Raw genomic sequence first — 25,707 nt, 5'->3', positions numbered from 1 at the left:
CCTCCCTCCCCAGCCCGGCCCCGGCCCGCCTCCCCGCCGGCCTTCCCGCCTCGGCAGCCGGGCGTGCGCCCAGCCGGTCCAGCGGCAGCATGCCTACACAGAAAGGCGGCCAGCCTAATCAAGAGAGGTGTCTGCATCTCTCCACAGCCGGTCCAGCAGCAGGATGTGCCTAGGAAAGAAACGAGACGCATCACAGGAAATGCCGCACCCCGCAGCCGGCTAGCGGGCGGCAACGTTCCTAAAGGAAAGGCGCCACGCGTAATTAAAGGGGAGGTGTGAAGCGCCACCACACCGAGCGGCGGCGCGCCGGGCAGCGCGCGCGCCTCGGCCTCGGTGAGTGTGCGCATGGCGCCCACGGGCAGGTCGCCGTCAGACAGCGCTCCTGCTCACACTTGGGCTGTGAGGAGACGCCGGTCACATCCGTAGCCCACGTCCCCATCAGACGGCGCTCCAAACGCGTCCCGGTGCAGCGCCTGAGTGGGAGGCGGCTCCGGTCTGCGCGAGATGCAACTGAGATTAATCCAGGGCCCAAAACTCACCTCCTGCGGAGACAATCTCGGCTGATCTCGGCTTATCTCGGCTGCACCTCGGCAAACACGGCCGATGTCGGCTAATCTCGGGTGTACCTCGGCTGACACTGTCTCGTCGCGGCTCATCTCGGCTAGATCTCGGCTAGATCTCGGCTAGTCTCGGCCCATCTCGCACCTTGACCGTCCCTCCCACCTCGGCGAGCATCCGCTTCACCTGGCTCGTCAGCCCTGCGTCAGATCCAACACCATGTGTGTGCACACACCCGGACAAGAATCTCTCCGCCTGGTGGAAGTGGCCCTCGTGCACGCGCACGCGCACTGTGCTTGCGCCCACGGCCTCGAGCCCGGCAGGAGCACACTGCAACCCGTCCGCGAGCTGCATGCCCGCCTCGAACGCGGCCTGCGCGCCCGGACGGAGCGCCGAGCAGTCCTCTTGCAGGACGGCCTACTCACCACGGGCTCTGGGCGTGGAGCATGCGAATGCGTGACTCGAGCCGCCCTCCTCCTGCAGGGTGCCGTGTACTCTTTCCACACGCGCGAGGTGGGGTGCAGCAGCAGGCTCTGCACGCCCCCGTCCGTCGCAAACAGCAGCATCCCCGTCGTGTCGCGGTCGAGCCGCCCGCACGCGGCGAGGTCGGGACGGCGCAGGTGCTCCGGCACGAGGTCGTACACCGACGGGTCTCGCGGGTGGCGCTGGCAGATGTAGCCGGGCGGCTTGTGCATGAGGCAGAAGCTGTGCTCGCCCGCGGGCACGGGAGAGCCGTCGCACGCGATCGACTCCACGCCAGGCACGACCTGGTGCCGCGGCTCGGTGACCACGGTTCCGTCCACGCTGACCTCGCCCCTTCGGATGCGCTGCTGCGCCTGCTTGAGCGGCACGCTGTGCTCGCTGGAAGCGGTGGCCCAGGCACGCAGCGCGTGGTCGAGGCGAACCATATCTTTACGCGTTCTGTGGGTGCCGCCTCGGCTCGGGTTGTTCGGCTTTGAGACAGCTCGCGTGGGGTTTTCTTTCTTTGAGCCGGTGTGTGTGCCAGTCCGCGCCAGTCCGCGCCCTTGTCGTGCCAGTGTGCTGTGAGAGAGGCTTGTATTTTAAGAATTCTTTCTTTCTCTCTTTTGTTAGACTCGGGCAAGCGTCGGGGTGGCGAGCAGGGGACGCGGCTCTGAGCGCCCAGCGACGCGTGCCGGATGGAGTCCGGCCGCGGGTGACTAGGGAAGTTCGCTCAGGATGTGTGGCAGCCACGTTGATTGTGACGTTGACTGAGTGTCTTTCTTGTCTTGTGGTTCTGTGTGACGCACGCTCCTGTGTGACCGTCATCGCCCGTCTTGCGTCCACCCATACCGCGTTGGTGTCCCAGTCGTTGGTCGGACTGTGTTTCGCCTTCCCATCAATCGATCTACAATCAAAAATCAAGCCTAGCTAGTGTCGTGCGAGGCGCGAGGGAGTTTTCTGGTAAAATTCTTTCTTTCGGACTTGCCTTAGTCCCATCCCTCCCTACGATTGTTCTTCTTTCTTTTTGGTCTTGACCTTCTCCCTCCTCCGTCCTCCCTCAAACCTCAACAACAAAATGTTTGGTATTGCTAAAAATCTCTTTCAAACCTCCCCACGGAGACGCAAAAAAAGAAATAAAAGACACTCGGGGCGTCCGCTGTACGCTGATCGCTGTCGACATCCCTGGCGACGATTTAGCCCGGCTCCGGCGCTTCTCTGCACACTGCAGGAAGGAGGAAGAACGCCTCACACAGACCCCAAACAACAACTCCATCTCAGACCCCACGTCTCCGGCGCACGGCATCGGCAAGCCGGCCGGCGCGCAGATGTTGAGCAGCTCAAGTGAGCACCGTGGCTCTCTGACACTGAGGCTCCCTGGTGGTTCACTCTCTAGCCCTCAAGTCTCATGAAATTCAATTGGCACATGATCCGAGAGCGCTACCCACCAGAGGATACGATAGGGCCGTGTACTAACACGGTAATCGTTCACTTAGATCGCCCTCAACGACGAAGACGTTGTGGCGGCAGCGCTACTGGCGAGTGCCGAGCGACAAGAGATCCACCGGGGCTGGGCTGGCCCCAACGCGTCTTTTCTCGCCCGCGAGAACAGAGAAGGCCCGCGTCAGACCTCGTCGTCCTTGAGCTCGACGTGGCCCGCCTTGCGGCGCGCCCCGCTCCCGCCCGCCCCGCTGCCGCCGCTTGTCGGGTGGACGTAGCTCACCTAGGCAAGGGATGAGGTATCAGGTGAGGTAGACTGGTCCACACGCACGTGGTGGCGGGTGGCGGCGGGGGGGGGGGGGGGGGCAACCCTCGCGGCCCCCCTCTACTCGAGTTTATGAAGAGCTCACCTTCTTGTGCCGTCGCACGAGCGCCTGCGTGGCGTGCACCGCCCGCGCGCACGCCTCTAGCTCGAGCCCCTCGTGCGGGCGGGAGAGCTGCTTGACGACGTGCCTGCTCATCTCGGATCATCTCGGATCATCTCGGATCATCTCGGGTCGCGAGGATAAGCTGCTTGACGACGTGCCTGCTCGCGCACGACTGCGTGCTAGCTTACCCACACGACAGTAGCCCCGACCCGCTCAGAGGGAGGGAGTGTGCCTGTGGTGTGCCGACGGCTAACTCCTCTCCTTCATTCGCTGCTAACGAACAGGAGACGCGCCGCGGTCGTCTCGGTCAATCTCGGGGTGACTCTCGAGCAATCTCGGGCCCTCTCGGCTCTGCCTGCGGTGCAGCGCGTGGCGGTCGCGCGAGACCTCGTGGAGAAGCTCGGCCGCGCCTAGACACTTCCTAGACACTTCCTAGACACTTCCTAGACACTTCCTGACCTCGTGGAGAAGCTCGGCCGCGCCGTCCGCATCGATGACGCCGTGCGAGCGCCTATTATTGAGGTCGTCATTGTCACTACACTGTTGCTAATGTTCAGCTAATACAGCACGAGTCTGATTCTGATGACGGTCATCATGACGAGGATTGTGACTCTTGTTCTCTCGTCCTCATTCTCATGTGGGTGCGCGCGAGCACATGCTCTCGATGAAGCGCTCGACGCGGGTGAGGAGGACTGCGATCAGCTGCCGCGTCGCAACCTCCTTGAGCAGCACCGCGCCGCGGCCGCCTCGGAAGCCCGCCTGCGTGCGAGGAAGGGCCGGGCTGCTAGCTACACCCACCAAGAGCCTCAAGAAGACCTCTTCGGGACTGCCTTGGTGAGTACTGGGAGCGGGGGAAGCCCGCGGGTGTGCACGTGGCCCGTCTGCCGACTACTTCGACCAACTGAATACTTGGACCAGCTACTCTGATGTGTGGACATGAGTCGTGGCTCTCCCCCGGGGAGACAACGCCTCGCCTGCGTGTGCACTTGCCCCACGGGCAGCGCCTAGGAAGTGTCTAGGAAGTGTCTAGGAAGTGTCCCTCGCCTGCGTGTGCACTGGCCCCACGGGCAGCGCCGCCAGCTCGCGCCTGACCTCGGGACGACTCGGCGTCATCTCCAGCGATCTCGGGGGGCGGCGGAAGTGCGGCTAGCTCGCGCAGGAAGGTGGTCGCGCTCGCGACCGACGCTCTCGACTCGGCGACGACCTTCTTCTCCTCGGCGTGCAGAAAGTCCTTGCGCGAGCCGAACACCCACCTGCCAGGCATTCACACCCTCAGGACCATGGAGGTAGTGCCACGGACGCCCGCCGCATTGTCCTGCTGCGCAAATCTCGAGGGCGGCCTCGGATCATCTCGGGGAATCTCGGGGAATCTCGGGGCAGCCCACCGCATCTCCTGCTGCGCCGACTCGTGCGCCGTGATGTAGCACGTCACCTGATTGCGAGATTGCGCGAGATGTGTCCCAGATACATTGCCGACTCCCTGCGCCGTCATGGGGAGCAGGTCACCAGATAGGAGGCGTGCAGGTCGTACCGGAGGAGCTCCTAATTGACAGTCCAATCAACGCGTGATTACGTCTGGTATCGGAGCGGCGCGCAGGTCGTGCCGGGGCAGCTCCTTTCGAAGCCAGCGGCGCAGCGGTCTCGAGAGGCAGAGCCACGGGCGGGAGGAGGAGGAGGACGACGAGTCGAGCGAGGCGGGGCGTGGAGCGGCGGCCGCCTCGCCCTCGCTCCGGGGCACGCCGGGCAGGACCGCCTACGGGGAGGGGAGGCGACTGCGCGTGTGTGCGTGTGCGTGCGTGCGTGTGCGTGCGTGCGTGCGTGAGTGAGTGTTTGCGCGCGTGTGCGTGTGAGAGGTGCGTGTAGCGTGTGCGGCCCTCCTCGTTGAGCCGCCGCCACAACTGCACCACGTCTCTTTTGGCCCCCGCCCCGCCGCCCGCGCTGCTGCTCGCTCCGCCGCCCGTCGTCGCCGGCACGTCGTCGCTGCCGCCGCCGCCGAGGCCGCCCTCGACAAACTGCTCCTCGCCGCCCTCGGAGGAGGGGCCTGCCCCCCGCTCGCCTGGCCCCGGCTCCGGCCCCGCCTTTGCGTGTCCCACCTCGCTCTGGTCCGACAGGAGGCGGGCGAGCGCGCGTGGCAGCAGAGGCATCTCGAGACTTCCCACCAGCGTCGTCCAGTCGGTGAGCGGCAGGTAGAGCCGGTCGGCGGCGACGTCGACCTAATCTCGGGTCATCTTGCGTCATCTCGGCCAATCTCTGGTAGAGAGCCCGTCGGCGGCGACGGTCGACCGAGTTGGAGAGCTCAAAAGCCGCGATCGAGCGGGCGGGGAGGAGGCCCTCCGCCAGCTGCAGCGAGGGCGGTGGCGGTGGCGATGATGGAGGCAGAGGCGGAGGCGAGCGAGCGTGTGGTGGTTTGGGGGGGGGGGGGGGGGGATGGAGAGCGGAGAGGGGGTGACTGCGGAGCGGGAGTCGCGCACCTGCTCATGATACGACTGCTTGACCAAGTTCAGGAAGATTTGGCGCGCACGCATGAGCTCGCCGCTCGGCGCAACCTCGCCGGCCGGCGCGAAGGACATCGACTTGCGGAAATCGCCTGTGGTCCCAGGCTGTGAGGTGCGCATGTAGAGGTGACGAGCGGCTAGGGGGGGACACACAAGCGCGGGCAACGGGAGTGCTGCGGTGCGGGGGCGAGAGGGGGAGGATGCGAGGCGGCGCGCCCGGCTTCTTCCAGGCGGCGAAGGAGGGGTGCGAGATGGGCTCGGAGGCGGCCTCTTGCGCCACCACGCTGCGCCTCGCGGCGGGCTCCGGCGCGCCCAAGTCCGAGCCCAAGGCCATCGTGGCGCGGGCGGCGGCGGCGGCGCCCGAGAGCATCGGCGGCGGCGGCGGTCGGTGCAGCATCTGGATCCCGACCGATGCGCGGCAGAAGCCGCCCTGCGTTCCTCCTCCGGCGGCGCCGGCGGCGCCGGCCGACGCGCCACAGACGTCCGTGGGTGGCACCCCCTGAAGTCCGTCGCCGACTTTGAGTTGGGCCTCTGTCTCCTGCTCTCCGAGGCTCGATGCCACGGACGCGCGTCCTTCGCCACGAACGTCTGATGGCTCTCCGAGGCTCGACGCCACGGACGACTCGCGGCTCACGGCCACGCCACGAAGGTTGGGCGCCGACTGGTGCATTGACTGGTGCATTGAGTACGAGTCCGACTGCGGCGACCAGATGTCGATTGACGTCTCGCGCCGGGTCATGGCGGGCGACAGAGGGGTCGCCTTGCGGCCGGTGGGCGATGCAGAGGCGTGGAGCCGCCCCTCCTTCCCCTCAAGTCTCGCGACGTCATGGGTGCCCGTCTTGCCGCCGAGAATGGTGTCGGCGGCGGCGGCGCGCCGCAAGGCGCTGACTGCCATGACTACACGGAACTTCCATGCCTCGCCCGTCGGCGCCTACAAGGTGAGGGAGGGCACCCCGCCCCATCTCTCTGACTCCCGTCCAAGGCAGGAGCCCCACGGCATTGAAAGTGCAAGGCCCGGTGCGAGTGGCTCAAACGTGCGTGTGTGTGTGTGCGTGCGTGCGTGCGTGCGTGTGTGCGTGCGTGTGCGTGTCGTGCGACGTCACCTTCGGATGCTGCTTCAGATTGGCAAACTCGCGCTCCGCGAAGACCTCGACCCGCCTCCGCACGTCGAGCATGGCGCGCGCCTGCGCACGGTCCTCCTTGCCGCTGAGGCCGAGGCAGCGGAGGAGCGCGGGCATGGTCGGCGCGTTGATCACCAGCGAACCGACCACGACGCCCGAGGTGTGGAGGAGGACCAGCGAGCCGGTGCGGCTGCGGCCCTGCTCCGCGAGCGTGTGCTCCATCGAGAGGGCGAGCGCGAGGCCGACGGCGCCGCGCAGCCCGCCCCACGAGGCGGCGACCGCATCGCGCGGCGAGAAGCCGTACCCGAGGCGGCGCAGCAGCGGCAGGAGCGAGAAGACGGCGATGAACCGGATGGCGATGGCGGCGACGAAGGTGAAGCCGACGAGGGCGAGGTCGGCGAGGTCAATGCCGGAGTCGTGGTCTCGGCCTGCCCACTCCGGGTTCCACGAGAGCTCCACGCGCAGCAGGCAGCGGCCGCCGATGATGAGGCCGGCGAGCTCGAAGAGCGCGGTGTTGAAGAGCCACTCGAGGAAGTGCCAGAGGTGCTCGAGCGCCGCGCGGTTGCAGACGAGCGGCCACATGAAGAACGCGCACTCGGCGCCGGCGCAGATGATTGCGAGCACGCCCGAGACGCCGAGGATCACCTCGGAGACGTAGTAGCAGGCGAAGGCGCCGGCGACGGTGATGGCGGCCTGGGGGGAGGGTAGAGGGCAACAACACAAAACGGTGTGCGTGTTGTTAGCTCTCTCCTGGTTTCAAGTCCTGTTATGATTGTAACCCACATACTGTGGTACGAATACACATGATTAGGCTATAGTGGCGAGCAATGCCTGGATGAGCTGGTCGTGGTGCTCGAGCCGGCGCGGGACCAACGAGATCCAGTAGAGCATGGCCTGTGAGAGGAAGAAGGAGTGGTGTATTCACAACGGCTAGAGGCCAAAGTCGGACTTGGCAATCTATTCAGCAAGAGCACGACCGAGCCAAACGCGACGCCCGAGAGGACGGCGCCGAGGACGAGGCGCGAGAGCAGCGCGACAGGAGAGCCGCTGAAGGCGCCGACGGCCATGCCGAAGAAGAGCTCCCACACGACGATGGCGGAGCCTATATTACAATATTACGCCCGCTTGTGAGATGCGTCATTCACAAGTACAAGTAGAGCTCAAGCAGCGAGGGCCCGGTGCTGGCTGCGGCGCGGTGTGGTTGAGCATCGACTCGAGTCGCTTGCTACTGCTGCTACTGCTGCTGCTATACTACTGCTGCTGCCACTGCTTACTACTACTGCGGACGCCGTCGTTGAGCATCGACTCGCCCGCGATCACCATCGTCAGCACCGGAGACGCGCCGAGGTCGTTGAGCAGCGCGACGACTGCAACCGGGTCTGTGGCGGCGAGCACGGAGCCTAGCATCGCGGGGGCGATCTCGGGTGAATGGGGCCCACCTCGGCGAGGGTCGGTGGCGGCGATCACGGGAGCGCCGAAGGCGAGCGCGAGGTCCCAGGGCCACTCATACGGCAGGAGCCACCTAGATGTAGATCGCGTTTGCCATACCAATGATGAGTCAGTCAGGACTGTTCCCATTCGTGTGGCGATGGCCACCGCACGTAGCACGCGGTCAGTGCGGCGGAGATCAGCACGCCAGGCACGGCGAGCACGAGGCACTGCGAGAGGCAGCGGTAAGTGCGGTGCCACTCGAGCTGCATCGCGTCGTTGAACAGGAGGGCGGGCAGGAAGATGCGGAGGAGGAGGTGGCCGTCGATGTGCTCCCAAGCGTCGAGCGAAGCGTAGAGGTGCGGCGACCCCTCGGCGGTGAGCACGAACCGCTTGAGCGTGGCGACGAGTACCCCGACGAGGAGAAGCGTGGGCGTGTATGGGACGCCGGGCATGTAGCGAGAGCACACGTGCGTGATTGCCGCGCCCACCAAGATGCCGAGCGAGAGCGCGAGGATGGCGCTTCCGCCGTCGTGGCCGCAGGCGGCCATACCCGTCGAGGGAGCAGTCGAGGGAGCCGTCGAGTGAGCCGTCGAGGGAGCCGTCGAGTGAGCCGTCGAGAACGCCGTGGAAAAAGTATTCTCGTGAACAAAGAATTTTCGAATCCCTCCCTCGCACAACACTGGGCACGGCGTGCCGTCCTCCCATCCCTCCCTTGGGTTGTCTGTTTTCTTTCTTTTACTGGGCACGGGACTGGCGCGCACTGGCACTAGGTAACCACGGGAGCCGCCTAAGCGACTCCTGCGAGGACGGCGAGGCACTTAGCTCCGTGCACTCGACCGCCCTCGCCGCAGGCAAGCTCATTCACAATCTGCTCTGCGATGATGACCGTGTGAAGAACAACTGAGATACGCTGCTTCTGCAGCCCTAGCCAAAAGAATTGCCAGGCGACTGGAAAAGGAAAATGAGCCAAACACACGTGTGCTCCGCAAAACATCGGTTTGTATTAACAACGAAGGCGCTCTCAAAGCTGGGGTCGGGGCTGTGGTGCAGGTGCCGGGCAACCAGGGGGCAGCATCGGCGAACAAGCCCTGCTTGCGCCGCACGCTGCAATCATGCAGGACATATGGGCGGCGGGCCAGGCCGACCGAGTCGAGGAAGAGGGCCTGGACGACCGCTGAACGACCGCGCGAGCGAGCGGGCGGGCGGCAGAGGGCGAGGCGCTCTCGGGGCGAGAGCGAAGAGCTTTCCCTGGCCCTAGGCAACTTTTTGAGGATAGACATGGTGTGATCGCGCGGGGAGGCCGCTGCACCCAGACGTTTGACTGTTTTAAGCCGTGTAAGGATTCGGCGGCCCAGGCAGCTTTAAAACGGGGCAGTTTTAAGCCGTTCAAGCCGCGGGGGCCCCGGGGCCCCCCCTGGGGTGGCGGAGGTCCCTAGAGATCCCCAAAGGGGGCCAGGGCCCCCCCCCCCCCCCCCCCCCGAATAGAGCTCCGCTCCAACCCCCCGCCCACCCAAAGGTGCGCGGCTGGACCTTCACCGTCGGCGCCAGGAGCGTCGAAGGTTGGGTCTCTGGCCCAAAGCACCAGCTCGATGTTCACATCCATGGATCCATGCGGCGGGCGACGCGGCGGCCCGGTCCCTCCCTCACGGCGATCGCCGGCAGACCCCTCTGGCGATGGAAGGGCTCGCCGCAGATCCGTCACCTTATCTGTAGGCATTGTCGGCCAGTCCTTCTCTGCGACGTCACCGCGCGAGGGGAAGCGCGATGTTGCATGTCAGCACCCGACAGCACCCGACACTCGTGGCAGCACTACGGCCGCTAGTACTTACACCTCAAGTCGTAAATGAGCTCGCCGCACGTGGGCACAAACGCACAATCCACCTGTGCCAGTAGCTCGGTATGGAACCTTCCCAGATTGGATCCCCATGGCAATCCCCCGAATTGGTTGGGTCATACAGGTAGCACGCTCAGAAGTTCGTCCGTCGCAAAATTCGAAGGCTTGAAGCCATTCGCCCAAGAATACACTTCCTTCTGGCCAGCTTGTTTTGTGAAGCCCGCTTTCCGGGAAAACTCGTCCGCTGTCTTTGACATGCATGGGGAGGGGCCACCCCGTTGCCGCACGGCCCACATACGTGGTCACCGGGTGACCACGGAGCACATCCGTCACGGCATCCGTTGCCGTAGACAGTTCTGCTTTGTATGGCAGTAAATAGCCGAAATAAGGGGCGCCGTTGCAGCCATCGATCGGGGGTATCGGGCATCCAGTGATGGGGCAACTTGTCGGGATACGTGGCGCCGGTGTGGCGCTCGGTGCCGGGGTTGGTGCTGGCGTAGGAGTTCCCTCACAGCCCCCCCCCGTCGCAGCCACTCTTCGTTGCTGATTTCGCAACGGCCGTCCCGCGATAGAACGCAGTTGTAGAATCGACAAGGAGGTTCCGTTGCAAAGATGCAACGCTGCTCGTAAAAGTCAGTGCACTGCGTTTTATCAGCGTGTTCGCACCTATTGTTCGAAGAGAGGATGAAGAGAGGCGGAAGTTTTAGAGAGGGAAGAGAGGTAGAAAGAGAGGATTCCTGGAAGATGGGAGGAAGTCAGGAAGGAGGAAGACTGTTGTCCGTGGATGCACGGAGGCGGTCCAGCCGGGGGAGGCGACGGCGACAACGACGGAGGCGGCGAAGGAGTCGGGACCGGAGTCGGCGCCGAAGTCGGTGCTGCCACCGGGGCTGGGGTAGCGGTCGGAGTGGGCGCCGGCTCTCCCCCGTCGCAAGGGAGTGGTGCATGGTTGCAACGGGGTTCCTTTTCTGGTGACCATACGCAGTTGAAAAAAAGGGGGGTTGGACCCTAGCACCGTTGTCGAGATGTAGTACTCCTCGCAAAACGTTTGACGTCGTGATGAGACTTGTTGTGCAAAGATCGGAATCCGAAAGATCGGGGGCTTTGCATTGATTTTGTACCGCTTGATTTTGGACGCTGCAAAGATTCGTCTTTGTGGCATCGGCCATCCGGAGCACTCGCGACGCCCCCCCCCTCTGCGCGATGAGGACCTCTGTCTGACCCGTCCGCAACTCTTGCCGTCCAGCCGCGGCGTGCGGGCCCCCGTCCGAAGGGCAGTTCGGGCTCGCGTGGGAGCCGGCCGCGGTCGCGGTCGCGGCCAGCGCGCAAACTCTCTGCCGCTTTTTCAACTATTGTTCCCGGGCATTCACACTATGTTCCTGAGATAATTAGGCGATTATATCCATAAGGGTTTTCATCCCTTTGGGACTAGTTGCAAATACGGGTGGTGTCACAATGACCACTTTGTACCCCTCCCCACAACACATCGATTCAGGTCTCGAGATACACAAAGCGGCCAAAGTCGAATAGGTCTCGAAGTCTCGAGGCGGATTTCCCGGGGCGGCCTGGCGGGCGGGCGGGCGGGGAAGCGACTCAAGATTCCCAAAAGAAGAAACCGGTCGCGCAATCTCGGCGATCAACCCCGACACCAACCCCCCAATCGCCCTTCAGCATGCGCCGATGCAACCGATGCGCAGGCTGCTGCGCGGTTGATTGCGGGCTCTGTCGCGAGTGCCAGGACAAGCCCGCTTTCGGTGGGAAGGGTATCAGAAAGAAGCTGTGCCGTGCACGGAGGTGCCACAATCCCCAGAGTGCCAAGGCTGCCGCGGCCAAGGCTGCCGCCGTCTCGCGCACAGCGGACCTGATGAAGCTGATGCTTTCATCGCGAATGTGCTGCACCCAACCTTCCGATCGCGAGTTTGCTGAACCCGCCCTTCCGACCGCCACCGCCGTCGCCACCACCCATGCCGTCGGGGGCTCGGTCACCTCTTCTTCGCACTCCTCGCCGACGTCCGCAGAGCTCCTGGAGCGGGCGCGAGCGCAGCTGATGCCGCTCGGAAGCCGGGGCGTGCCGACCAACGACGCGAACCCCCCGTCGTTCTGCGCCCTCTCTGCCAGCCCGTCGTTCCGCGCCCTCTCTTCCCCGAACTGCGACTTCGCCGTCCCGACCGCCGGGACTCCTGAGGCTCGCGACACCACCTCGGAGGCTCTGCGCGTCCTCGCTGCCTTGTGCGATCCCCACGCCGACACCGACGACAGCGGCGACAACAGCGGCGGCGGCGGCGAGGAGGGCGGCGCGGGTGAATGCCGAGGCGACTATGGGGAAGCATCGGACCGGTGGGATCACAGCCCGCAGCCTGAGGATGAGATGGAGGAGCTCCTCGGCGAGCTGCTCTCCTCGCTGGAATCCGACGACCTGGTGTCGCAGCCCTCGGTCTCGCCCTCCACCTCGCTGGGAGATGCTATTTCTACTACTACGTCCTCTACTACGACTACTGCTGCTGCTACTACGACCTCCTCGCCGGGAGAATCGACTCGTCCCGTCTCGTCCCTCACTCCGCTGCAAGCCAGCTGCCATCGGATCGGCTCCCTCCTCGAGCTTGAGTTTCGATCCCTCGCTGCCGGCGCGGACTTGCCTCGCGAGCAGCAGCTGCGCCTCTTCGGCGCCGCCGCCGCCGATCGCAGTGCGGTGCTCCTCCGCCTCCAGGCAGTCCTCCACGCCATGGTCTCCAATCTCGCCACCTCTTCCGCCGGGGGCAACGATCCCGCAGCAGTGGCTGCAGTGCTGCGCATCGTCACGGCCGCAGAGGTGACACTAGCGGCTGGCAGCGACTTGCCCGTCCCCCCGCCGCTTCTCCCTGCGCCGGCGGCCGCCATGCGCGCGGACACCGCGCTGCTCGGCCGGCTCCCAGCTTTGCCGCGGCATGAATCTGCCCCGACGCCAGTGCTTTCGCCGCTTCCGTCGCCTCCCGAGCCACCGCCACCAGTTTCTCGCCGCTCGCTCGGCTTGGGTGTGGATCGGCTTGGGGGGGCAATCGGCGAGATCGAGGCTTGGGGAGGGATCGCGATGTGGTGGCTGCTCGCCGCCCCCGTGGCATGGGCCGGCTGGCTCGCGCTGGCGAGCCAGTCGGAGGTGGAGGCCTTGGCGGGAAAGCCAGAGGTCGAGACGGCCCTGCACGCCGGGATTCTCGTTGCCTCTTGGTGCTACCACGCCGCCACGCCCGGCCGCTCGCGTAAAGGCCTCAGCCTCGCCGTTGCCTCCCTCTTGGTGCTGTGCCGTGCTGTGGTCTGCTGCCGTGTCGGCGACTACTCGCTGCTGGGCGTGCCCTTCCTCAACCTCGCCCTGCCCAGGCTAGTCGGCTCGGTACTTGGCCACCTCTCGAGGCGCCTTGAGCGCTCCTCGGCGGTCGCACTGCCACTGCCGGGTGGGCCGACAAACTCGCTGATCCCGAGTGCCTCACCAGAAGCTGCCGCGGCGATGTCTGCGGTAGCACTGTTCGATGGTGTGACGGGTCTGGCGGTGGCCGCCGCCACGCTCCTCAAGGGCGTCGCCCCCGTCCCTGGCGGCGGCGCGGAGCCACCTGCATGGATGCACTACTTCGCCTTCGACACGCTGGGCCCTCGTTCCATGATGGTCGGGTATGCCCTCTGGATCACCTACCTCGTCGCCCTGGCCCGGAGGCTGCGCATCGAGCGCTTCTTGCATCTGTGGGGCCAGATGTGTGCCTTCCAACCGCTTGCGCATTGTGCTATCATCGCGGCTCGATCTGAGCCACTGCTGAGCGCAGCCGACTTCGCATCCTTCGTCAGCAGCCCTCCCGCGCGGGCGGGGCGCCTCGCCATTGGTGCTGTGACCGCCGCAATGCCGCGCGCCCTCCGGTGGAAGCTCGGTTGCATCGCGGCCTTTAGCTTTGGCGTGGGCTTGCAGGACGTAGCGAGGGTGCGCGGCCGCCTCCGAGCCCTCCTCCCTCCTCCCTCACTCAGCCTCCGTGGGAGCTCAGTCACACCATCTGGTCTTGCGCAGGTGTGGCGATTCTCCATATGGCCGCGGCCGTCCCTCATGCTCGACCGGCTCGGCCTCCCCATCCTCGGCTTTGCGGTCGCCGAGCTGCTGCTAATCATCGGTCACACCACCACCACCACCACCAATCCGACGTCTCCTAGTGAGACTCCCTCCCTCTCTGCCCCTGCCCCTGCCCCCTCCCCCGCCCAACCCGGCTCCTCCGTTCTGCGCAGGAGGAGGGAATCCAGAGCTCGGGCGGCGACATGTGCTACCCGGAGTGCCCGGGTTACCACACGAGCCGCCGCAACACGCTCTTCAGCTGCTTGACCGAGTGCGAGGCCGCCCCCGGCGCGGCCAAGCCGCACACCCCCCCCTCGCCGATGGCCTGGCGCCGCTCGCTCCGGCAGACCTCGCGCGCCGCGGCCCCGCGGCTCGTTCGGCGCCCCATACGTACGGTAGTAGAGGAGGAGTAGGGCATTTAGTAGAGCGTAGGTACTTCGTACTCGAGCGTAGGTGCTGGTAGCGTAGGTAGGGAACGCCGTGAGGAAGAATTTTTGCATGCTCACACAACACTGGGCGTGGCATGAAGGTTCGGGGCGGCGCGGCGGCGGATGGGGTAATTACCTATTATCAATTAATTATTAATTAATAATTATCGGGCTGCGGCGCGGCGCGGCGGCGGGCGGGGCGGAGCGGGGCGGCGCGACCATCTGCACTGATCAGGTCTCCGGTCATTGCCCGCGAGTCGATGCGGCCTTTGAGGCAGGGCAATGGTCGCGCCGCCCTCGACTCAAGGGGCTGCCTTCCACGCGTCGCTGCTCAGGCCGGGGGAGGGGGGGAGACCTCCTGTTCCTCGCGGAACGGGAGCAGGCCCCTCCTTGCCCGGTCTGCGATGCAGGGCGGTGGTCGTGCCATCTCCGCTTCACAACGACCACGCCGCAATCGTCGCCGGCGCGCGACACGTTTCCGTTGGCGGGACTGTCCTGGTCGAGAGTGTGTGCCGCCGAGGCGGGACCACTCGGGGACAGTGCTGACGGGACGCGGCTTGGGGGACGACTCCCGCGAAAGCACGGCTGGCATCCGTGGCGTGGGGATCGCCTCCGAAAAGTCGGGCATGGCTCTCCCCGCAACTCTCTTGCTAACACGCGCGCCCCACCGAGAATGTGGTGGGCGCGCTGCGGCCGCACGTCTACCTCCGTCATAGTGCCACGACGTGCGGCCTAGATTTAGCACACGCGCCTCAGCTTGCATACACTCATACATTGGATTGTCATCGCCTGTGAGTGCGAGAAGGGCTAGCCGCAGGCAGCTAGCTCATGAGGAGAGCGTCCATAGACACCTCACTAGACCCCACATACGGTCTCGTCCGTGCCTCGCAGGCCGGTGAGATTGCTAGAGGTGGAGCAAGCTGCTCTAGCCTCACATGTCACTTCCTGTCGTCTGTTGTTTGAGTGGTGCCCTTGTTTGTGCCCTTGGCACCGTGGAGTGCTGGGGGGGCGACAGGGAGGATGTGGCCCTGAGTTATGTGTACGCCGACTCAGGGTGTGTGGCAGCCAGCTGGCTGTGTGTCTTGTGAGCCTGTTTGTGTCTGTGTGTCGCTCGTGCGTGTCGTCATCATCTGTCCAGCGTCCACCCATACCGCGTTGGTGTCCAGTCCGAGCCTGGCTGTTCTTCACCTTTCTACCTACCTACCTACCTGAAGGTTGCAGCGAGAATCGGCGAGCCAGGGACTGCGAAGGGAGATATAGAAAGAGGCAGACGACCAAGGGTTAGGGTGGGCGACGGCTAGCACCACACTCCTCTCCTTAAAATCCCTGTGTGGTGGCGGCGTGCCGTCCTCCCATCCCTCCCTTGCTTGTCTGTTTTCTTTCTTTTACTGGGCACGGGACTGGCGCGCACTGGCACTAGGTACACCACGGGAGCCGCCTAAGCGACTCCTGCGAGGACGGCGAGGCACTTAGCTCCGTGCACTCGACCGCCCTCGCCGCAGGCAAGCTCATTCACAATGTCCTGCTCTGCGATGGCCGTGTGAAGAACGACTGAGATACGCTGCTTCTGCAGCCCCAGCCCATTCTTGGACAAGAATTGCCAGGCGACTGGAAAAGGAAAATGAGCCAAACACGCGTGTGCTCCGCAAAACATACAAGGAGGTTAAGTTGCAAAGATGCAACGCTGCTCGTAAAAGTCAGTGCACTACTGCGTTATATCAGCGTGTTCGCACCTATTGTTCGAAGAGAGAATGAAGACAGGAGGAAGAGAGAGTGAAGAGAGGAGAAAGAGAGGGATTCCTGGAAGATGGGAGGAAGTCAGGAGGAAGACTGTTGTTGTCCGTGGATGCACGGAGGCGGTCCAGCCGGGGGAGGCGACGGCGACAACGACGGAGGCGGCGAAGGAGTCGGGACCGGAGTCGGCGCCGAAGTCGGTGCTGCCACCGGGGCTGGGGTAGCGGTCGGAGTGGGCGCCGGCTCTCCCCCGTCGCAAGGGAGTGGTGCATGGTTGCAACGGGGTTCCTTTTCTGGTGACCATACGCAGTTGAAGAAGAGGGGGGTTGGACCCTAGCATCGTTGTCGAGATGTAGTACTCCTCGCAAAACGTTTGACGTCGTGATGAGACTTGTTGTGCAAAGATCGGAATCCGAAAGATCGGCTTTGCATTGATTTTGTACCGCTTGATTTTGGACGCTGCAAAGATTCGTCTTTGTGGCATCGGCCATCCGGAGCACTCGCGACGCCCCCCCCTCTGCGCGATGAGGACCTCTGTCTGACCCGTCCGCAACTCTTGCCGTCCAGCCGCGGCGTGCGGGCCCCCGTCCGAAGGGCAGTTCCGGCTCGCGTGGGAGCCGGCCGCGGTCGCGGTCGCGGCCAGCGCGGGGCCTGGCTAGGGCTGCTCTGTGTATTTCTTTTTCGCGCCTACCCTTGTCCTTCGTCGTGTCCTTTCCTTTTCACAAGGGCTTTGATTGCTTCTGGTCCGGGAGGGAGTGTTGGAGAGTGTGAACTCAAACCTACTTCCTGACCGTAGCCTGACCGTCCTTGTGTAACCGTCTCATGTTTGGTTTGTCCTGCCGCGCACATTGTCATCGACTTGTATCCGACTTGGTGGCTGTGGTGATGTAGCGATGGTGTGGGTCTCTAGTGACCTATACAGCTCCTCCGTGTTCCGTCTCCTGACATGGTACCGTCCGGTGAGAGCACGGAGTGAGCAGTGCGGCACTGAGGCCGACATGAGAGCTGGTGCGGCACACAAGCGAGATGTGTTGCCGCACAGCATTTCCGGCTTACGCTCGATACGTTGGCTGGCACCATGGGCATATGCGCGAGCCGTGGTGATTGGCTGGGCACAGAGGCTCGGCACACGGTGGCACAGCGGCCGCCAACTGCTCGGCTCGGAGGCTGAGCAGAATGAGTACAACCGCAACATCAACTTGGGTGCTTGCGGATCTTCTGCGACAGAGCGCATCTCCGCCAGCACTGCGGCTGTGTGGACACGTGTATCCCCTCTTGCTTCTCCTTACCGGTCCGTTCTCCTCGCCTACGGACCACCATCGCAGCTGCTGCCTCCGCTACCAGCTCTCGGGCTGCTGCAACGGCAGCTACCGCAAAGATCTCGCACCGAATGTGGACCCTGCCTTTCGCCGCCGCTACTTCCGACGTCGCCGCTCGACACGACCGGAGCTGTACGCGATGAACACGCGACGATCGACACGCCCTCTCTGCCTTGTGTGGCGATTATCACGTCGTGGGGGAGTGTTGGGCATCTGTTCGACGTGGCAATGCCACTCTACCTCATTGCTGTCTGACTCTTCCTCGTCCTGCCTCCTCGCGCTAGCCCGTCCCGCTGTCCAACGCCTCTGGCAAGAAGTCCAATGCGCCTCTACGAGCGTCTCTGCCGTCTGGATGGCATACCTACGCTCAGACACATTCACACTCTGCTGTTGTTGTCTGCCGCATCCTCATTCATGAAGACTGCGGAGACAATGGGGGAGTGTTGGAGAGTGTGAACTCAAACCTACTTCCTGACCGTAGCCTGACCGTCCTTGTGTAACCGTCTCATGTTTGGTTTGTCCTGCCGCGCACATTGTCATCGACTTGTATCCGACTTGGTGGCTGTGGTGATGTAGCGATGGTGTGGGTCTCTAGTGACCTATACAGCTCCTCCGTGTTCCGTCTCCTGACAGGGAGGGAGTGGGGTGCAGGTTGCTCTTGAAAGTTTGAATGCCGTGGGGCTCCTGCCCGTGTCCGGGCGTGGAGATGCGAGGGTCGCCCCCACCAGTTTAAAAGAAAGAAAGAAAACAGACAACCCAAGGGAGGGATGGGAGGACGGCACGCCGCCACCACACAGGGATTTTAAGGAGAGGTGTGTGGTGCGCTATCCGTCGCCCACCCTAGGGAGTCTGCCTCTTCCTATCTCTCTTCGCAGTCTCTCGCCGATTCTCGCTGCAACCTTCATGCCACCTCGCGGTCGCCCCCACCAGTTTGTGATGTGGTATCAGCGGACGGGCATTCTTTTTTGCTCTTTGCTGGTTGATCACTGCCGCGGCAGGTGGGTGGACCTTCTTCTCTGCTTGGAGACGCTGTCCGACAAATGCCGCCGACTCCTGCGCTGCCCCGCGGCGGCAATAGCCTCGCAGATCTTCTCCAGGCGAGAACAGGTGCGGCGGCTGCCCGGCGGCGGTGGGCTGATGAGGGAGCCATCGGCGAGAGGAGGCGGCCACCGCCGTGTGCGCTGGCCGCTGCCTCGCCAACGCGGCGCCCGATAGCGAAGAGGCCGACACCGATCGACCGCAAGCGGCCACGCGAGGACGAGTCGGCGTTTCTCAAGCCGCGCGAGGTGGGGCAGAAGGGAGCTGCGGCCACGCTGCCAGAGGCCAGCACTCCCGACGTGCTGCGCGACTGGATGACGGAAGCTGAGATCGAGGACGTGGCTGGTGTAGATCTCGACACGCTGGCGGCGAGGCTTGAAGAGGTAGTAGCCGGCGTGTGAGCGGCGACGCTCTAGAGTCTCCGATACCGTTTACGGCTCAGAGGAGCGCACGCGCGGCGAGTGGTTTGCCGCGTAGCTCGTTGTGTGCCACACAACAACATGCACATGCACATGCACATGCACATGTCTCTGTGCGCTGCGTGCGTCTCTGTGCGCGCGTGTACCGTACAATGACCCGTACCGACCACAAAGAAAAGGCGAACTGCGCGCCGCCCGCCGGCCGGCCGCGCGCGCGCGCTCTGCCTCTGGCCCCGCGTTGCCTTTGAGCCTTGCCGTTTCGGTGTACGGTGAGCGCTGAGCGGCTGAGCGCTGTGCAGCGCCCAACGGCTGTGCCACCTGTGGGTCCGAGCGTCTCGAATCTCGCATCAGCCATCACGGGGTACGCATGTGTCCTCTCCTCTGTCCTCTTCCGTCGTGCTGAGAGTGCCTCGAGTGCTTCGACCTCGCGGACTCGCGACCCCATTCCGTGGTCCTCACGGCTGCACTTCTCGGTGTGCGTCATGCTCGTCATGCATGGGAGTGGCTCCCGCTCGCCAGCCACGCGTCGCTCAGCAGCTCCTGCGCCGTCGGGCGCCGCGTCGGGTCCTTGTCGAGGCAGCGGCGGAGCAGGTCCCGCAGCGAGGCGGAGAAGTGCCCGGCGGGCAGCGTCGGCGCGGGCTCGTCCGCAATCTGGCCGAGCAGCTGGTAGAATGCGCCTCCGGAGGTAGAGTACGGGGGGGGGGGGTGAGCAAGGCGCTGGTATCGGCGAATCTCGGCAAATCTCGGCGAGTCTCGCCTCCGGAGGTGGAGTACGGGTAGGCGCCGCTGGCGAGCTCGAGGAGGATGAGGCCGAAGGACCAGATGTCGGAGCTGTACGAGTAGGCCTCTGCGCGCAGACGCTCGGGCGACATGTAGCAGGTGGTGCCGACAAACGTCGAGCAGAGCTCGCCCGTCGCCTGGGAGGGGCATTCCGAGAACGTTCCGCGAAAGTGCCGACCGACGTCGAGCAAATCCCCTCGCCCGTCGCCTCGAGCTGCGACGAGATCCCAAAGTCGGAGATCTTGACGGCGCCCTGCGAGTTGAGCAGCACGTTTGCCGGCTTGAGGTCGCGGTGCACCTGCCGAGAGACAGACGAGGTATAGCCGAGGTACGCAGAGAGACGGCCGAGAGACAGACGAGGTATAGCCGAGGTACGCAGAGAGACGGCCGAGAGACAGACGAGGTATAGCCGAGGTACGCAGAGAGACGGCCGAGAGACAGACGAGGTATAGCCGAGGTACGCAGAGAGACGGCCGAGAGACAGCCGAGCGACAGCCGAGAGCCAGCCGAGAGCCAGCCGAGGCACAGCCGAGGTCCAGCCGAGAGATGGCTCGAGGTGCACCTGCCGCTGCTCGTGCAGGTAGGCGAGCCCGCGCAGCATCTGCTCAGCCACGCGCCTAATTAATGATTAAAATTAATCACCAACGTAGGCGAGCCCGCGCAGCATCTGCTCAGCCACGCGCCGCAGCTCCGCCTCGTCGCGAAGTCCGCCCGCCTCGCGGTGCTGCTCGACCAGCTCGGCGAGCGAGCCGGCATCCATGAGCTCCATCGCCGCGTACACGCGCGCCTAGGAACGTGTAGGAACCTTCTAGGAACCTTCTCGGCGTCCATGAGCTCCACCGCCGCGTACACGCGCGCCTCCTCGTAGAAGGCGTTGTACAAGGCGACCAGCCACGGGCAGCGGTGCTTGCGCATGATTCGCAGCTCCGAGACCGCCTGCAGCCGCTTGGCAGGCTCGAAGACAGTCACCTGCTTGAGCGCGGAGATGTGGGGGAGATCCGGGGGGAGAGAGGGGACCTCGGTGGGGAGGTCGCCTGCTTGAGCGCAAAGACCGCGCCCGTGGTGCGGTGCCGCGCGCGGAAGACAGTCCCTACTCACAGCCGCTGACCCTGTGGCGCGCTGTCCTTGCCACCGCGGTGCTGCGCGCGGCAGACGGCGCCGCTAGCGCCATGGCCGAGCTCGTCGAGCGTCTCGATGTCGGCCACGCTCTCGATCTCGACGCCGCCCGACGCCGCGCCGGCCGACGCCGCGCCGGCCGCGCCCGCGCCCTCGGCAGCAGCGGGCTCGCTCAGCCTGAAGTCTCCTCCGCGCGCGTTGAGTCGAAAGTCGTGCACGCTAAAGGTGCCTAGGGAGCACATGTGCATGCACATGTCGGGGACGCGTCCCGGTCACGTCCGTTGTGCGATGGCGTGCAGGCTGGAGCTGCCGGTCTGCGAGAGGAGGAGCGGCTCGTGCCCGCCGTCGGCCGACCCACCCGCGGGGCTTCCCCCGCAACCCAGCGACACCGCCGGTGGCCGCCCCCCCTCCGGATCGTCGCTGTCGCTGTCCGCGCCGCCCAAGGCCAGGAGCGGCGGCGGCGGCGGCGGCATCGGAGGCGGCGAGGGCGGCGGCGAGGGCGGCGGCGAGGGCGGCGGCGAGGGCGGCGGCGAGGGCGGGCTGGCTGGCAGCAGCGTGGCGGGCAGAGTCGGGACTGCGGTCTGGCGCCGCAGCTGCAGCACGTGCACCGCGGCGCCGGCGCCGGTGCGGAGGGTGGTGTGGCGCTCGTGCGAGAGGCCGGCGGCGGCAGCGAGCTCGAGGAACTCTGGCTGCCGGTGGCGGCCTTCTTGCGTCCGCTCCTACCAAGTGACCCTCCATGATTCACTCTGGATTGCGTTTGAAGGGGGCGAGCTCGCTGCTCCGCTCCTGCCAGCAGATGAGCACACGCGTGGACGGGCGTGAGTGCCGCTCCAGGACAGACACGAGCGCCTCGTAAAACTCGCGGAGGTAGAGCACCTCGCAACCGACGATCAGGTCCCACTCGCCTACCACACGACCACAAGTCAGTCAGTGCTGCACACCTCCTAGCACGGAGGACGGCCAGGTCCACTCGCCTACCACACGACAAGCGGCAGGCGATGCGTCCAAGGGAGCGAGTCATAGCCGACCCGTGAGCCGACTCGCCGGCCAGCACACCCTCCTCCTCCCAGTCGAGCTCGACCACCTCGACGTCGAGCGCGGTCCACCGCCCGCGCCGCGCCTCCTCCTCCGTGCACGGGAACCGCTTCTGGTTGCGCAGCACATTGCGACGGAGCAGATCGAGCATGCCGCGCCGGTCGGTCGCGGTGACGGCGGCGCCGCGCCGTGCGAGCTGCAGGGCCAGCCAGCCGGTCCCAGAGCCGAGCTCGAGCACGCGCGCCCGCGGCCAGTCGATGTCCATGCCTCGCAGCTCGGCCTCGAGCAGCCTCGCCGCCTCCCAGACCACGCCGCCAGTCAGGTGAGGCATCTCCTGCTGCGTGACCCTGATCTCGTCCTCGTCCGCCGCGACGGCGTCCAGCCGGGCCGCAGAGAGCTGCAAACGCACCTTAGCGGAGCCGAGCGCCGTCACGAGAGCTGCAGGCGGCAAGCCCTCCGTCGCCATTGAAGCCGCGACAGATTTCTTTTTGGCAAATTCTTCACTGTACCATTCTTGTACTGTACCTAGCGTCGACTATAAAATGAACTCGGGGGCACGGGACGCGGCACAAACCTAGCGTACAGGGGAGAGAGAGAGGAGACAGGGGTAGTCGCGGAATGCAGGGCATTACACACGAGGCGTTGTGTGCATTCTCAGGGAAAGGCATCACAAGTGCACAAGGCTGACAACAAAACACAGTTCTTTGGTATTGATTGCTAAAAATCTCAAACAAACAAAACAGGGCTCCAGGCCCCAAATGACGCGTGAGTGTTAGATTTGTTTGGTATTGCTTGAGCACTTGAGCACTGGATAGGGTCGATTCCGCATGGTACGGGACCCCTCGATCGTCTCGCCCTCCCTCACTGATGTGTTCATCGGGGGGGGTCATAACAAACACGGTACAGGATCGAGGTGCACGCTGCCGAAGCAGTGTCGTCCCCCCTCTCCCCGACGGCGATGGCGGTGTGACCGATCGAGCTACAAGAGGAGCTTGGTCAGCATGATCAGGAGTGGTCAGATGCACTATCTCACTGGGCCTGAGACCATCACACGACGCGTCCGTCACCTTCCGGGTTTGCGTGGGTTCGAACCACTCCGGGATGGGCAAGCCCATAACTTCTAGCATAGCAACTTGTTAATTGTCAAAATTCCTGTTGTGCACGAAACCTGTGTCACCCGAAATCCATAGTGTCACTCCAGATCCATAAAATGTCGCATTTGCAGCGCATTTTGTTGCAAACAAGTGTGCAAATGGTTGTTTTGACCAGTACTCACCTGCCCCTGCGGAGCATGCGCATGCTAGCTCTCGTACATGCACTCTCTCTTCCGTCCGCACCCGCACGGTACCCATTCCGGAGCCCACCATGCCGCTCGCACCTGGCTCGCACCCACCCACTATGCGTGTCATGCCAGCAGTGCTATGAGCTAATCACTTGGGGACGCCCATGAAGCCCAAGAACCTGGCCTGACTCTCCCGCTCACTCTGCTCGCGTGCGCGCGAAGCGTTGAGCTCGGCCAGCATCATGCCCTGCGCAAAGGTTGGGGAGAACATGCTCCCGCCCGGCTGTGCAAACACGGAGGGGGCCGTCTCTGCATCGCGAGTGCGATAGAGCGGCGCCGCCGGTGCCGGCTTGGCCCTCTTGCGGCGCTGCCCCTGCGGCGCATCCCTCGGCGGTGGCGGCCCGGGTGGTGGTGGCGGCGGCGGAGGCGGCGGCGGAGGCGGCGGCGGAGGCGGCGGCGGAGGCGGCGGCGGTGGCGGCGGCCGCGTCCACGTCGTCTGCTTGTCGACCGAGTTCTAATAGTAGGGGCGCCCATTGCCGTCCACGTACTCGGTCCAGTCCTTGCCGATTTCGGCCTGGCTCTCCTCCTCCTCCTCCTCCCCCGCCTCGTCGGCGTCCGCCTTCTTCTAGGGTACCCAAACTCCGGGGCCGGTGTGCGGGGAGCGAACCTTAACGGCCGCCCAGAAGCTTTCTGAGCGAACCAATCGGGCCAGGATCATCAGCATATGTCCCCTCCACAACATCGTGGGCGTTTGAGCGGTATTTGAGGAGCACCGCCACTCTGAAGTTCGGCCGGGTGGTCTGCAGACCCCCCCCCCGAGCAGCAGAGCGGGCTCCGTGGGGTCGAAAAAGTCGACGCTGGGAGTCGCACTCGTCAAACCATCGCAGTACCATGCGGTCCGCACGTACCGCCCACATCCCCTCCACCGCTGAGAAGGCGCAGATCGACCGCCGGGCCGCGCAGTCGTCGTTAAGGAGCGGTTTTCGGAGCCGTACGAAGAGGTCCCACGCAGACGGACCCGGCGAACATGCGGTTTTTCGATGACCACGCGCGATGTGGTATCTGCTTTTTGCTAAAAACGGGCCGCCTAGTGCAGCACCACTAGTACAACACGCAACCACACTTAGAGCTCCACAGTAGATGCTTTTGACGAGCGCCGACGGCGTCACGGTCGCCGGAGTGGACGCACTGCAGACTGCACACACACACTGTGACCGGGTTGTTGGTGTGACAATGAGCGACACAATCGTCGGCGCCGCGCTATCGCGGCGCCCCGCAGTCTACACACCGCAGGCGCACCCCTGAACGCGCCATGAGCGCGCAGGCACAGAGCAGCGCCGCGCCAAAAGGCCATTCCCTCGCCCGACCCGTGGCTCCACCGTGGCTGCAGCGGTCCGCTCACCTGCACAGGGCAAAAACGTGTAGCTTAACAGACGAGTTGTGATGATCAGTGCTGGCGGAGGCCTCATCGCCGCGAATGTTGCCCGTCGCAGCGGGATCTGACGTCGCGTTCGAGGTGTGCATTGGCGGAGGGGTCGCATGGCTGAGAGAGGCAGAGGCAGCAGGCGGGTGGTGGGGCGGCACCTGTTGCTGCCATGGGCAGCGCCAAGCCGCGCGGCGGAGTCGCTCCGTAGGTCCGCGTTGAGCCACACGAGTGCGCCGACCCGTCGCGAGGTGCCTGCGGGGGTGATGTCGCGCCGATGGCTGAGTACGCGCGGCGTGAGCGGCTTTGCGCGGAGAGGCGGCGCGAGAAGGCGAGCGGGCGGGCGCGCCGGTGGTCGGGCACCGCGCGCTGCGGCTGCAGCAAGCCGGCGGCTGGCGCGGCAAAGGCGGGCAGCGTCGTCGCGGGCAGGTAAGCGACGGGCGTCGAAGGAGGAGGCGCTGTCGAACATGGATTTCATATTGGAAACCGCCGACGTGTCCCACGCCGAGATGTCGGGGTTGCACGTGTCCTTGCCGGTGGTGGAGCCGCCGCCGTTGCACCACGACCAAGCGCTGAACAGACACTGCATGTCGGTGATCGCGCTCACGTCCCAGCCCGAGATGTCGCCGTATGTCGCGCGGGCGGCCGCCTCATCGCTGCACCAAAGGTCGACCGCGGCCTGCAGGGCCGGCTTGTCAGCGAAGGTGCCCAGGGTCGGCGGCGAAGAAGGAGGGGGCGAGGGCGGCGGCGGCCGCGGCGGCAGCGGCGGCAGTGGTGACGGCGACGGGGAGGGCGGGGAGGGTGGTTGATTGCTCAGCGCCGCAGCGGCCGCCTGGAAGCCGGGCACGGAGCTGGCGAGCGAGGATGCGAGCATGTCCCACTTGGGCTGGTTTACCGAGTTGTAGAGGCCGCCGGTGTCGAACGAGTTGTCGTTGAGCGACCAGTAAAAGTGCCCCAAGCCGCGATCGATGAGGTACTCCTGCATCCGCTCCTGCCACGGCCCTGTGTCGTCCCACAGGCCGCCCCACTCCCCGAGCACCACCGGGGTGCCCTCCTCGGACGGGATCAGTCCCCAATGCGTGTCCCACACCTCGGGCGTCCCTGGGTGGTTCGGGTTCTTCGAGTCATCGCCGTAGGCGTGCGGCGACAGCACCAGAACATAAGAGTGACACTATGGATTTCGGGTGACACAGGTTACGAGGGGAGGGGGCTCCTGACGGACTGCGTGGCGGGAGAGGGCATGGAGTGGCCGCGGCTGTTTTTCATCTCTTCTTCTTCCTTCTTTTCTCCTCTTCTTTCTCCTTCCT

The 25,707-nt window shown here is 64.7% G+C and overlaps 7 protein-coding genes across 7 annotated transcripts in view; 2 read left to right on the top strand and 5 right to left on the bottom strand.

Annotated features, from left to right (window-relative positions):
• Positions 1-219: 219 nt before the first annotated feature.
• Positions 220-1,466, bottom strand: EMIHUDRAFT_217273 (hypothetical protein; the record flags this gene model as incomplete). Its single annotated transcript, XM_005760940.1, has 4 exons — positions 220-238; positions 393-473; positions 794-975; positions 1,065-1,466. 4 exons carry the CDS (start codon positions 1,464-1,466, stop codon positions 220-222), a joined length of 684 nt encoding a protein of 227 aa, XP_005760997.1.
• A 952-nt stretch (positions 1,467-2,418) lies between these two features.
• EMIHUDRAFT_453027 (hypothetical protein) lies at positions 2,419-4,593 on the bottom strand (the record flags this gene model as incomplete). Its single annotated transcript, XM_005760939.1, has 10 exons — positions 2,419-2,740; positions 2,868-2,970; positions 3,241-3,272; positions 3,345-3,396; positions 3,541-3,644; positions 3,930-3,972; positions 4,043-4,138; positions 4,271-4,317; positions 4,392-4,427; positions 4,501-4,593. Coding segments are annotated over 10 exons (797 nt in total), but the record flags the coding sequence as incomplete, so codon positions are not given.
• Positions 4,594-6,981: 2,388 nt separating this feature from the next.
• Positions 6,982-8,538, bottom strand: EMIHUDRAFT_438257 (hypothetical protein). The gene is made up of 5 exons (XM_005760938.1): positions 8,098-8,538; positions 7,941-8,023; positions 7,782-7,901; positions 7,333-7,603; positions 6,982-7,194 (listed from the first exon to the last, which is right to left on the bottom strand). The coding sequence occupies exons 1-5, from the start codon at positions 8,478-8,480 to the stop codon at positions 7,143-7,145; spliced, it is 909 nt and encodes a 302-aa protein (XP_005760995.1). The 5' UTR covers positions 8,481-8,538; the 3' UTR covers positions 6,982-7,142.
• A 2,897-nt stretch (positions 8,539-11,435) lies between these two features.
• On the top strand, positions 11,436-14,353 carry EMIHUDRAFT_217269 (hypothetical protein; the record flags this gene model as incomplete). Its single annotated transcript, XM_005760937.1, has 6 exons — positions 11,436-11,992; positions 12,113-12,197; positions 12,363-13,703; positions 13,788-13,862; positions 14,000-14,097; positions 14,299-14,353. 6 exons carry the CDS (start codon positions 11,436-11,438, stop codon positions 14,351-14,353), a joined length of 2,211 nt encoding a protein of 736 aa, XP_005760994.1.
• A 2,633-nt stretch (positions 14,354-16,986) lies between these two features.
• EMIHUDRAFT_217267 (hypothetical protein) lies at positions 16,987-18,822 on the top strand (the record flags this gene model as incomplete). Its single annotated transcript, XM_005760936.1, has 3 exons — positions 16,987-17,191; positions 18,523-18,690; positions 18,764-18,822. 3 exons carry the CDS (start codon positions 16,987-16,989, stop codon positions 18,820-18,822), a joined length of 432 nt encoding a protein of 143 aa, XP_005760993.1.
• Positions 18,823-19,253: 431 nt separating this feature from the next.
• On the bottom strand, positions 19,254-22,161 carry EMIHUDRAFT_465518 (hypothetical protein; the record flags this gene model as incomplete). Its single annotated transcript, XM_005760935.1, has 8 exons — positions 19,254-19,441; positions 20,187-20,331; positions 20,361-20,513; positions 20,562-20,578; positions 20,653-20,889; positions 21,019-21,379; positions 21,447-21,565; positions 21,717-22,161. The coding sequence occupies 8 exons, from the start codon at positions 22,159-22,161 to the stop codon at positions 19,254-19,256; spliced, it is 1,665 nt and encodes a 554-aa protein (XP_005760992.1).
• Positions 22,162-23,125: 964 nt separating this feature from the next.
• EMIHUDRAFT_105948 (hypothetical protein) overlaps positions 23,126-25,707 on the bottom strand; it is a gene marked incomplete at both ends in the record, with an annotated part of 5,521 nt that continues 2,939 nt past the window's right edge. Inside the window, 4 exons of the mRNA XM_005760934.1 lie at positions 23,126-23,491; positions 23,522-23,596; positions 24,266-24,379; positions 24,888-25,571. Coding sequence (XP_005760991.1) covers positions 23,126-23,491; positions 23,522-23,596; positions 24,266-24,379; positions 24,888-25,571 — 1,239 coding nt within the window. The remainder of the gene's footprint in view (positions 23,492-23,521; positions 23,597-24,265; positions 24,380-24,887; positions 25,572-25,707) is intronic.

Source organism: Emiliania huxleyi (assembly GCF_000372725.1).
Source record: "Emiliania huxleyi CCMP1516 unplaced genomic scaffold EMIHUscaffold_73, whole genome shotgun sequence".
In the NCBI taxonomy this organism is placed as follows: domain Eukaryota; phylum Haptophyta; order Isochrysidales; family Noelaerhabdaceae; genus Emiliania; species Emiliania huxleyi.
Note: the sequence above shows the minus strand (reverse complement) of the source record. Positions and strands in the feature narration are given on the sequence as shown.